At 41.6% G+C, this 12,980-nt stretch overlaps 1 protein-coding gene across 1 annotated transcript in view; it reads right to left on the bottom strand.

The window, feature by feature from the left end:
* Positions 1-3,776, bottom strand: part of LOC115092047 (intraflagellar transport protein 88 homolog) — a 353,514-nt gene extending 349,738 nt beyond the window's left edge. Inside the window, exons 1-2 of the mRNA XM_029602513.1 lie at positions 3,654-3,776; positions 1,161-1,259 (exon numbers count right to left, since the gene is read on the bottom strand). Of these exons, the coding sequence (XP_029458373.1) occupies positions 1,161-1,250 (90 nt within the window). The 5' untranslated portion in view covers positions 1,251-1,259; positions 3,654-3,776. The remainder of the gene's footprint in view (positions 1-1,160; positions 1,260-3,653) is intronic.
* Positions 3,777-12,980: the final 9,204 nt, after the last annotated feature.

Raw genomic sequence — 12,980 nt, 5'->3', positions numbered from 1 at the left:
AGAAGGTTTTAGGAGATACTGCAAAGAGCAACAGCTTTCAAATAAAAACCAAAACAAAAAGAAACATACCCCCTCTTATAAAGGACTCTGCACACACTTGCTACAAGGAGGAGAGCATGGCTTTGGAATGAACTTCTGCTGGAACCGCATGCCATGGTAAATTATAAACAGTTTCAAAAACAGTAAGGTGAATTTGTTTAAATAGGTTTTGTTTTATTATCTAAAAATGTGTTTCATTGCTTGTAATTTTGTTTTATGTTACCCCGTTTTTGTTTTTCCCTGGTCATATGTAAGGGCTCCTCCCTATAATTTATCTGTATATATCCTGTTTTATGTAAGGGCTCTGCCTAAAAGTTCTTGTTTTATTGTGAACCGATGCGATGTGCGAACGGACATCGGTATAGAAGAGACTTTAAATAAATAAATAAATAAATAAATAAATGTTATATTATACCTTGCTCAGCATGAGATTCTCTTTATGAGCGGTCTATGACTGTAAATAAATAAGTACTTATTTCTATAGTACAACTATATGTATATAGCACTGTACAAATACAGATATGGGAGCCAAGAAAGCTGCAAGATCTACCATGGAATTACAGCCCTGGATACGTAAGATTGCTGAATATGACGGAAATGGCCTCTCATTTCAGCATCCATTTTACTAAAATTGTTGTTGTGTTGCAAAACCCCAAAAGAATTGCAATGGGGTATATAGCTCACACCAGCCACTAGGCGCAAAACATTCAGAAAAGAAATGCCTGGATGGATGCTGAATCAGAAAGTTTGTAGCAAAGGTTCTTGGGAGTGGGTTTTGGAGAATGGCAGCTCAGGATCCCATCCCTGCACCCAGGAGTGACTGAAAAGAAGGGGGCTGAATAATGTTCAGTGTTGGAGGCAGAAATTGCTGGTGACTGTTTGAAACTATACATACTCTGTTGGTGGTGGGAAAACAGGGCTCTAGATATAGAGTGTTTATGGCCCAAACTGTTTGTCTTCTGAGAAATAAAGACTGTTGTACAGATGACAAAAGAGGGGTGGGTGTCACCGCACTGAAGAGCCAGCAGGACCAGAGGGATTATGACCCATGGAGCCAAAGAACATGGCCTGAAGGCAGTGGCTGCACTAATAGTAGTAAAGAATAAGGAGAACTGGGTTACCTGGGTGTCATAGGTGGGATTGTAGTCATTATAGCCAGTGTAGAGATCCTCCTCATCTTCTTCAGGCACCAGGTGTACATGCTGCATCATTTACTCCTCCTTAAATATTTCACAAAACACTGATTAAAGCTCAACAAGGTTCTCTACCTTCTAAAGCACATTACACAAATTTGCTTCACAGGTCTGGCATAGAAACAACACACAGGACAACATACAATTATAAGGGAGTGGGAGGGTCTCAGGGGCACCTCATTAATAAACAGCATACGTTTCCCCAATATGGATTAACTAAAATATAAGACTGCGCATATTATTTTATCAGATCTTTCAGATTTGCTCAAATATGAAGGACAAACTGATGTCATTTTTTACAGAGTAAATATCAAAGCCATTTCTGCAGGTAACAGTGCCTTTACCTGTTGAAATGCGGGTTATAAAATTGCCCAGCTGATATGCAAGTAAAAGGATGTGCACAGGGCCTGAATGTGCCCACATTTACCCGCAGTTTGAAGAGGCACTCTCATGGGCAGTGTTTGCTATTTTCAAAAGTATATGTGTAGTTTTCCCAAAACAAATACCTGTGCACAAATGAACAGTGTAATCACAAGTGGATAGTTTTGGTGGGTTAATTTTCAAAGGAAAAGGATGGGCAGATGTTCCCTTTGAAAACTGTTTGTAAAGTCTGTAGATAAAAAAAACCCAAAAAGAAGATACACCGATGCAGGCAGCTACAAAATGACCACCTTAAAGTTTCTTTTCATCAAGAGGATTTTTCCCACTTTCTTCAGGGCAACTGGAGGGAAGATTTACCCTCCATGCTGCTCTTATCATCGGCAGCCATTTTCCTTCTCCTCATTACCCTCTCCCTCTTTTTCAGGGAATGAGCATTCGGCCTCTGTGACACACACCTGACCCCTGCTGGCCCTGTCAGGCACAAGACTCAAACAAGTCTGTACCACAGTGCACTGCCATAGCGTTAGCCTGAGAAAAAAATGTTTTATACCAACAAGGCCATTTTCTTTTGCACAATGCTAGTTCTTAGCAATTTTGTGGAATTATATGACAAAGAGAAGTCACTAATCCTGAAATTAAAGATATAAACATCAAAAGATCAATGCACTGTAACCATACTAGACAGTCAGAGGAATAGGAACCTAAACTTTTATGATGAACTTTATGGTTTTATGCATGCAAAGTTAGACATTTCCACCTGCTAACTTGCAGTATAAATGTGTGACCATATGTCACATTTAGTTCTTTGCATAAATCCTAATTTTTGACTGAAATCTGCATGTATTTTTTACATGATGCTGTTATAAAATTATCCTCCCTTCCAAAGATTCTTTTTGGAGTTGGTTGCATTTTAATCTCTTTCTTTAGCAAATATTTTTATGAAGTGTATAGATTAATAGGCCAGGGCAGTGCTATTTTCTCAGAATTTTAAAATACTATGCAACTGCCAGATGTGCTTTTACACATGGTCTCTGTGAAGTCAAACGAATATATGCCCAATTTACATATATTCTAAATTGTGCAATTTCCTATTAACCTAAAAGTAGTTAAGCTGATTACATAAGCCTGTTGTAATACTCGTTTAGCTTTACAAAGCTTTTGAGAACAACAGAGCATCCTGGTGATAATGCCACATCACCATTTCTGCTGAAAACTGAAATGGTGCTATCCAGGCGTCCAAAGAAACATAACAATAAATCCTAAAGAGACTGATTAAAATTAAAACATATCTTAATTTTTGCTTTTTTGGAAGGTATATACATAACATTCACCATACAAAGTTTAGGTTGTTTAGGGGTTGTTAATGTACTGACCGAGAAATCTGATTATCGAGTAAACAAGATCTGCGGAAGGTACAACAGTAGGAAAACTTCCATTGTAATCAGTGTAGAGGACTAAACTCCCATGCGCTTTTAAATCTCCCCAAAATAATAAGGGGGAGGGCTGCGGGAAGTATCCAGCAAAAGACCAAAACCGGGAGTTTCATATTCGGAAGACAGCGCTAACTCGCAAAACTGGTGAGTGCTGGACTATTACGTAATTGAAACGCTGCAGATAAGGACACCTTATGTTATAACCTATTAACACCACCTTCTGCTGTAAAACTGGGGACAAAGCTGTCTTCTCAACACCCCGATTCCTACACCACTGCTCTTCCTTGCAGAATCCTTCCTGTTCCCAGCAATAAAATACCAGGAGACAAATATTCTCACAACCTAAGTGATCGCCAAATAAAACACAGTTATGCTGGAGGTGGAAAGCTGTGGCACCAGCAAATCGCTCTTAGGAAAAGCTTTATGGTGTTTAGCAAATGTATGTAGTTAATGCCATTTTTAATCTGAACCTGGCTCCGCTGCAGCCTCCCCTCTGAAACACTGTCAATACAATAAAGTGATCCCTTTCTTCTCCTGCAGGGAATCCCAGGGACAATTCGCAGGCTCGGCAGGAGGAGCGACTCGCGAAACCGGCGGCAGCACTCACACGATCAGTCTCCCTCTGAAGAGTCGTGAACCAAAAGAAGACAGAAATTATTACATATAATAAATAAAAATCCAGATAAAGGGCGCAGAACAATAACGCGACATAACCAGAGGCTCTGAGCAGCTCCGTTGACTACCAAGAATCCAAAGAAGCCGATCCTAACACCCCGCGCTCTTCATCCTGGCTGTGATTGGTTGATTGGATGTCGCTAGGACAATACGTCATAATCTGAAAGCCCCGCGTTTCGTTGCTAGGAGACGGGTAAACAGAGCTCTGCGTGCCTGCCTAGAGATGAGAGATCCAGGAAGCGGCTGGCGCGTGATCGGCTGGGAAAAAAATGTTTAATATTATCCCCTGCATTAAATCCGGAACTCAGCGACAGAGCCTTCGCTTGCTGGGAGCGTATGAATTGCTTGTCTTTGTGATCTGCATAATTGGTTTAAACTTTACCTCCAGAAAATGCAACTTCACCAATGTCTCTTGTTAACTGTGACAACCGTGTTTGCGCGCACACAGGTTGTTAAACAAGTGCACACAAACATAGCATGTACAAGTAAAGGAAGAATGGAATGGTGTTTTCATTGAACATTGCACACACAGATTTGTACACTGCATTGCACAGTAGACCTTTTTTGTGCACATAACCCTCAAAACATTATAGGGAACATCGCTTGCCATTGTGGGTGGAAGTCAATCATGTTAATGTTGCTTAATCATTAAATAAACTTCCAGGACCAGTCACATATATTTATTCTTTTGTTAGAATTTTATGTTCAGTTTTTTTTTTAATAGAAATGGAAGGAAACATGAAATCATCTTTGACTAAGATATGATTAATGCCAGGGATTCAACGACTCTTTCAAAGCAGCTGATAACATCACAAAGGCATTGACAGTTACAATCAAACTAAAACAGGACATTTTTTTAAAATAATATTATGTTAATGGTATTCAAAAGATGGTGGATGCCACGTCTGGTCTGCTGTCCTTTTTATTGACTTAATTTCTGAAGAAAAAGCAGGTTTGCATATTCACGACATCAGGGGAACATAAGGACCATTAGACAAACTAGGTGGTCGACTAGAGTGCCAACATTTTGGGGGTGACAGAGCCAATACCACCAAAGAAGGGAGTGATGTGCTGGATGTAAGCTGGGGGGGGGGGGGGGGCACCAAATACTCTTGCAGCAGCCCTGACAGGAGTATGTTTTCTTTTTGTGGGGTGGAGAGGGATCCATATCTATGCCAGAAAGTAGGCTCCTTTGTTCTGGAAGAACTTCTTGTTCTGTTTTAAACTTCTTTGGGGTGCTATTCTTAGTTATGGGCAATTGGAATGTTTGATTGCAGACCTATACTTCTGTGTCCAGTCCACCTCCATCAGGATCTATGGCCGCAGCTGCTGAAGTCCTAAGAGGATCTTTGGGTGGAGCAGTGAGCTTTTCATGTTTTTTTTTTCTTAATTTAAAAAAATGTATATACTGCATCCTGCTTTTGAAAAGAGCCACCTAAAGTGGTATACAGATTAAAACAAACACATAAAACAGCAATAAGAACATCACACAGTAATAACAAATACAGTAAAATAAATACAGCCAGTAGATATTAAAATTACTGGAAATGTATCAGTTTCACCAACAATGGCCAAGTTCACATATATCTTTAAAACATAGTTGCATTACCACCCACCTCCATAACCAGTTAAATCTCCGGTGGCCCCCTTTCTGCCACTGGTTCTTCCCCCCCCCCCCCCCCCTGCCTTGCTTTCTTCCTGCTTCTTCCTCCTCCTCCTTCTAGCCGTTTCCCCCTTCCCCCCCACCCTTGTTTTATGTATTTTGCCTTCTGTTACATTGTAAACCGGCATGATATACCCACGAATGTCACTATATTTAAAAGCTTATTAATAAATAAATAAATAAATAAATAAATAAATAAATAAATATACAATAACACACATTAAGATACTGACAAAAAACTGAGTTCAGATACCAAAATATCACCAGCACAAAGACCACTTAGGGATTCAGACAGTCATATATTCAACTTCTTTCAAAAAGAAAAATAATTAATTTCCAGTTGAAATGCAAGGGGCAAAGTATTCCATAATATAGGAACAAGAATATAATAGATTCTTGCTCTATAATGTGCCCATTGGAATTCCCTCATTGTAGGAATCATTTATTAAATTTATTTATTAAAGGCTTTTATATACCGACTTTCTTGATACAAATCAAATCAACTCGGTTTACATCAAACTAAGCAGTAACTATAACCATCCAGTCAACAAGAGATAATTTAAAGGAGCATAAAGTTACATTATAACAAGGATGCCTTAACTGGGAGAAGGAAAAAAAAGAGAGGGAAAACGAAGATAAATTACTATATACAATGGAATATGGGAGGGGGGCAATGAGCCGACCTCATGATGATTTGTGAGTATAATTAGCGTTTGTTTATTTACATGAGAGATGGAATAGTTCTAAATCAGGCTGTTGGGCTAGTGGCGGGGAGGCTCGGCAGAACAGCCAAGTCTTTAGTTTCTTTTTGAAAGTTGGTAGGCAAGTTTCCTGCCTGAGGTCCGGAGGCATGGCGTTCCAGATGGAGGGACCTGTGATAGAGAATGTCCTGTCTCTGATATTTGAGTGGTGTACAATTTTGATTGGAGGAACATGTAAGGATCCCTTGTAGGCATCCCTTAAGGGTCTGGCCATCGAGTGCAGTTTGAGAGGGTGTAAAAGATCAAGTGGGGTCTGATGGTGAATATTTTTGTGGATAATTGTCAGTGATTTATGGAGAATCCTGAAGTTCACTGGGAGCCAGTGAAGATCTTTTAGAATGGGGGTGATATGCGTTCTCCGATTAGTATTTGTTAGAATTCTTGCTGCAGCATTTTGGAGCAGCTGGAGGGGTTTTATAGTAGAAGCCGGTAGACCTTGCAAGATGGAATTACAGTAGTCAATCTTAGAGAACAGAATGGCTTGAAGGACAGATCTGAAGTCGTAATGGAATAGGAACGGTTTGAGTTTTTTGAGTACTTGTAGCTTGTAGAAGCACTCCTTTGTGGTGTGTTTTATAAATTGCTTTAAGTTCAAGTGACTATCTATTATGACTCCAAGATCTCTGGCGTGGTATAATTGTATGTTAGGTTGCGGTTGGTGATATGAAGGACTGCCTTCTGGGGTGATTAGCAATAGTTCTGTCTTGGAAGTGTTGAGCACCAGATTAAGGCTTGAAAGGTGATGGTTGATCGTTTGCAAATGAGAGTTCCATAATTTGAGTGTTGAGTCCAGTGACTCCAGTGAGTCCAGTGAATCATCAGTGATGCTGCCTGATTAGACCTAAGAGCCCTTCCTGGCACATACCACCTAGCTTTCTTCCCTAAGTAATCTGAGCCTTTACCAAGCAAACCATGGTAAGTAAGCAATTTAAATTTTGCTCTGGCCTTTAATGGAGCCTAATGTAACTGGCACAGCAAGGGTGTAACATAGATCTTCTGAGAATTAGTCTTGCAGCTACCATATGAAGTTTTTTTTTAATTAATTTGTCATTACTATGAAATGCATCACTGGCCTAAATGCCTTATTGTTTAAAAAAGGGCACCACTGTTCAATCATTTTTAAGTTCCCAAAAGCTTTTCTAGTTGTTGTGGTGATGTTGGAATCATTGAAGGGGAGTCTAATAGGGATGTACATTAGTTTAAATTGAATGAGTAATTTAAACCAAAAGTGCCTAGCTCAGCAAATAAGTGCATGGTATTTAATATATATGTGGTTTTTTTTTAAAAACACGGCCCTCCTCCCATGGCCCCTTACCATCCCTCCTCCACCCATGTGGCCCTCTTTACTTCTTCCATGGTTTTCCGATGATAAAAGGGCAGGGATGATCCGCAGTCGCTTCTGCCCCATCAGCTGTGCTTTAAAAATGGTGCTGGTCTCAGGGCTGGCCTATACCAAGTAGCTTTATGGCTATAAAACTGCCAGCAGCTATTGAACATATATGAACATTTCCCACTGCTAGAAGCTCCAGTTGTTTGCTGTTCATGTTAGCTAAAGGGATATGGCTGTCAAGCATCCATTCAGTTGGTCACCTATTTTATTTATTTATTTTTATTTATTTATTTAAATTCTTTTAATATACCGATGCTCAAGACAGAGTCTTATCGTACCGGTTTACAATAAAACTAGGGGAGAACCAGTTAACATGGAAAGAGAAAGTTACAATAAAACAGGGAAATGTAGAACATGGCCGTTAGAAGAATAAGGGTAGCACCACATCCTTCTCCAATGGCACCAGTATCTGCACATCATATGCATACAAATAACTTGCTAATCTAAAACTGCAAATAGATTCACCGTGCAATTTCATCAAAATATTTAAAAAAAAAAACAGTGGTGATAAGGCTGAGGGGGACCCCACATGTAACTGGCCTCTCTTCTACAAACTACTAATTCTAAAACGACTAAAACCACTACTAAACCACAACAACTTCAGAACCACACTACAATCCCTAATCCTGACAAGCCTGGACTATTGCAACTCCCTGATGTTAGGCCTACCCAAAGCAACCAACGACCACTCCATGTCCTTCTAAATGCAGCAGCCAGAGTCCTTACCGGTAACAAAAAACAGACCACATCACCCCTGTCCTAAAATCTCTGCACTGGCTCCCCATAGACAAAAGAATTGAATTCAAAGCGCTAACCATGCTACATAAAACCATATATTTTATTTATATACGATATATGCGAATTAAATCAAATGGCTAAATGATGTAATACACCCGCACATTCCATGACGAAAAGCATTGCTAGAAATACCCTCAGTGACAGCAGCCAAACTCTCTACAACCCGGGACAGAGCATTCTCAATAGCAGCCCCTACCCTCTGGAATAAACTCCCAGAAAACATGACTACTGAGCGACTCAAAAGTCTTCCGAAAACACCTCAAAACATGGCTATTCCAACAAGCCTACAGAGAGGACACTGGATAAGAAAAACATGATCACAGCTATCACCCACCAGAAAAATACGTACACACCACTCACCCACCAACATGCAATATCACGCAAAAAACCTGCAACAACACGCAAAAAACTGTCTTAGCACTTAGCACATCAACGAGCTTCATTCAACCCACGAACAACTCATGAACCTACAACCAACCCCACCATTCATTATCTTCCGTTACCTGCTAACTATAACCCACTACAACGATCACATACTACAACCAATTACACTGTCATACTTTACAATTGTTAAACGTTATTTGGTTTCGTCTCTTGTTAAACATCCCTATGTATTATTGTTAAACATTCCTATGTATTGTCATTTCACTTGCATAATCGTTGTATGTATTGTTAGCCCTACTGTAAACTGTTGTGAAGGCTAGTTCCAAACAACGGTATATAAAAGCACCTAAATAAATAAATAAAATAAATAAATACAATTGTAAACCCATTTAAAGTTACTCCCCTGTGATCTCTCTGAATGGAAATAAGCAATCTAGATAATTATATTGTTTTGCAGCCCTATGGCATACACCTTTCAAGAAAAATATTACCATTCACCAGATCAACTCTGGATAAATCCAACATAATAAAGCTGCTCCATCTTTATCATGACAACACAAAATCTCATCTGAAACTGAGACCAATATTGACTCTATGGAATGACATGCATAAAAAAAAGCCCGATTGATAGCTATTGTTGTGAGGCCTCCTTCAGGTTCTGGTCACCCAGGCTGCTTATTGTAGTGGTCTGAAGCTTGAAGGTAGACTAACTCTGGAACAATATAAAAGTGGGAGGTCAGGGAATTTCAGAACTAGCTCTGGGATGGGGAGTCTTACCTTCCCTTACACTCCCTGCACCGCTCTTCCCCCAAGATTTACATCCCTCACCTCCTACAATATTTACCACTTTTCACATTACCCCTCCCCCCCCCCCCCCCAAGCATTCATTCCTTTTCAGCAATCATCTGTTTTTCCTTGCACCAATCATTCTGACCCAACTGGAGCTCTGGGTGCCTCCCTTCTCACGTCTGCTGTTAGCTGAATCCCAGGTTTTGGGAACACAGTGATCTACTGATTTTGGGGTAGTGTTCACTCTAGTTTCTTCCCTATAGCCAGCACCCCAGAGAAGAGCTCTCTACTCCAGGCAGCAGGTAGGGTGAAGCAGGGAGCTGACTGACTCTTCTTTGCTGTCCTGTCAGCTCCAGCCTTGCCACCTCTTCTCCTGTCCTCCAGTGTTGGGCTGTAGACAGAGCAGAAGGGGCAAAGCAGGGATGAGCAGGGAGGGAGCTGGAGCCACTTGCTCCAGCTCCCTCCTCTGTTTCTGCTGCAATCAGCAGCACTATGAGGACAGGAGAGGAGGTTTTGGAATAGAGAAGAGAACTTATCTTCTTCTACTCGTTTCTACTATGTATGCTCCCTGCTCCAGCCTCTCCCTTCTTGTCCTCTGCAGTGGTATTTAGTTGCCATGTGGCCAGGAGGTCAAGAGCCACATTTTGCATATGAAAGAGCCACAGGATGGCCACTCCTGTAATAGCCTTTCCTGGCTGAGCTACTGACTCCACTCCATTCCAAGTCCCAGCTGCTTGGAACTTCCTGAAAAGCAAACTCTAGGATATTAGGGAAATGTAGTTTATACCTAGCAGCCTCCTTATTTCTAGGCTATTTTGAACCAACTAGGCATTCTCCCATAGGCTTAAATAGGCACTTTTCAGCACAGGAACAAGGCTGTTACTAGTGAATCATTCACACTATCAAAAGCAGAATTTCTTTCTATAAACTATGGGGCGGATTTTCAGACTCTGCGAATAGGCCTACTTTTGTTTGCGCTCCAGGCGCAAACAAAAGTATGCTGGATTTTAGTAGATACGTGCGGAGCCGCGCGTATCTGCTAAAAACCTGGATCGGCGCGCGCAAGGCTATCGATTTTGTATAGCCGGCGCAGCCTACCCCCGTTCCCTCCAAGGCCGCTCCGAAATCGGAGCGGCCTTGGAGGGAATCCTCTAACGCCCTCCCCTCACCTTCCCCTCCCTTCCTCTACCTAAACCCACCCGCCCGGCCCTGTCTACACCCCCCCCCCTTACCTTTCTCTGGGGATTTACGCCTCCCGGAGGGAGAAGTAAATCCCCGCGTGCGAGCGGGCCTCCTGCGCGCCGGGCCGCGACCTGGGGGCGGGTACGGAGGGCGCGGCCACGCCCCCGGACCGCCCCGGGCCATAGCCACGCCCCCATACCCGCCCCCAAAACGCTGCCGACACGCCCCCGAAACGCCGCGACGACCGGGCCCGCCCCCGACACGCCCCCCTCGGAGAACCCCGGGACTTACGCGAGTCCCGGGGCTCTGCGCGCGCCGGTAGGCCTATGTAAAATAGGCTCACCGGTGCGCAGGGCCCTGCTCGCCTAAATCCGCCCGGTTTTGGGCGGATTTAGGCGAGCAGGGCTCTGAAAATCCGCCCCTATGAGAGTTGATCTAGAATGGCCTTCTTGATCAAGTTGACAAACAAATGTAAATTAGATATAGGTTGATAGTTGTTACACTAACTAGAATCCAATAATATATTGTTTTTTCAGGATAGGAATTACAACTGAGCCCTGCAATATCAAGGAAAAGTGACCTTCACCCAGGAAGAAATTCATAAACTTACTCAATCACAACAAAATGTCATCTGGCAGATTTTTTGTACCAGTTAGCCTGACTTCAGTGCCAGGAAAAATAGTGGAAAGTGTTCTAAACATCAAAATCACAGAACATATAGAAAGACATTGTTTAATGGAACAAAGTCAGCATGGTTTTACCCAAGGCAAGTCTTGCCTCACAAATCTGCTTCACTTTTTTGAAGGAGTTAATAAACATGTGGATAAAGGTGAACCGGTAGATGTAGCACACTTGGATTTTCAGAAGGCGTTTGACAAAGTTCCTCATGAGAGGCTTCTAGGAAAAGTAAAAAGTCATGGGATAGGTGACGATGTCTTTTTGTGGATTGCAAACTGGCTAAAAGACAGGAAACAGAGAGTAGGATTAAATGGACAATTTTCTCAGTGGAAGGAAGTGGACAGTGGAGTGCCTCAGGGATCTGTATTGGGACCCTTACTTTTCAATATATTTATAAATGATCTGGAAAGAAATACGACAAGTGAGATAATCAAATTTGCAGATGATACAAAATTGTTCAGAGTAGTTAAATCTCAGCAGATTGTGATAAGTTGCAAGAAGACCTTGTGAGACTGGAAAATTGGGCATCAAAATGGCAGATGAAATTTAATGTGGATAACTGCAAGGTGATGCATATAGGAAAAAATAACCCAAGCTATAGTTACAGAATGTTAGGTTCCATATTAGGTGCTACCACCCAAGAAAGAGATCTAAGCGTCATAGTGGATAACACATTGAAATCGTCGGTTCAGTGTGCTGCGGCAGTCAAAAAAGCAAACAGAATTGGGGAATTATTAGAAAGGGAATGGTGAATAAAACAGAAAATGTCATAATGCCTCTGTATCGCTCCATGGTGAGACCACACCTTGAATACTGTGTACAATTCTGGTCGCCGCATCTCAAAAAAGATATAATTGCGATGGAGAAGGTACAGAGAAGGGCTACCAAAATGATAAGGGGGATGGAACAGCTCCCCTATGAGGAAAGACTAAAGAGGTTAGGACTTTTCAGCTTGGAGAAGAGACAGCTGAGGGGGGATATGATAGAGGTGTTTAAAATCATGAGAGGTCTAGAACGGGTAGATGTGAATCGATTATTTACTCTTTCGGATAGTAGAAAGACTAAGGGGCACTCCATGAAGTTAGCGTGTGGCACATTTAAAACTAATCGGAGAAAGTTCTTTTTTACTCAACGCACAATTAAACTCTGGAATTTGTTGCCAGAGGATGTGGTTAGTGCAGTTAGTATAGCTGTGTTTAAAAAAGGATTGGATACGTTCTTGGAGGAGAAGTCCATTACCTGCTATTAATTAAGTTGGCTTAGAAAATAGCCACTGCTATTACTAGCAACAGTAACATGGAATAGACTTGGTTTTTGGGTGCTTGCCAGGTTCTTATGGCCTGGATTGGCCACTGTTGGAAACAGGATGCTGGGCTTGATGGACCCTTGGTCTGACCCAGTATGGCATGTTCTTATGTTCTTAGGGCACATGTTACTTTTAAAGTGCTCAACAGCAACTTCAACTTTGAAAGGGGGTGGTAGGGGACTGAAGTAATCCAGTACAACTATATCTCCTTTGCGCTCACTGCACTCGTATCTTCAATATCTGCTCTTCTTGGACTTTCTATAATACTCCATTCTGTCACTTCATCAAATACCATTTCACTCTCTTCA

The sequence above is a fragment of the Rhinatrema bivittatum genome, chromosome 5 (assembly GCF_901001135.1).
Source record: "Rhinatrema bivittatum chromosome 5, aRhiBiv1.1, whole genome shotgun sequence".
In the NCBI taxonomy this organism is placed as follows: domain Eukaryota; kingdom Metazoa; phylum Chordata; class Amphibia; order Gymnophiona; family Rhinatrematidae; genus Rhinatrema; species Rhinatrema bivittatum.
Note: the sequence above shows the minus strand (reverse complement) of the source record. Positions and strands in the feature narration are given on the sequence as shown.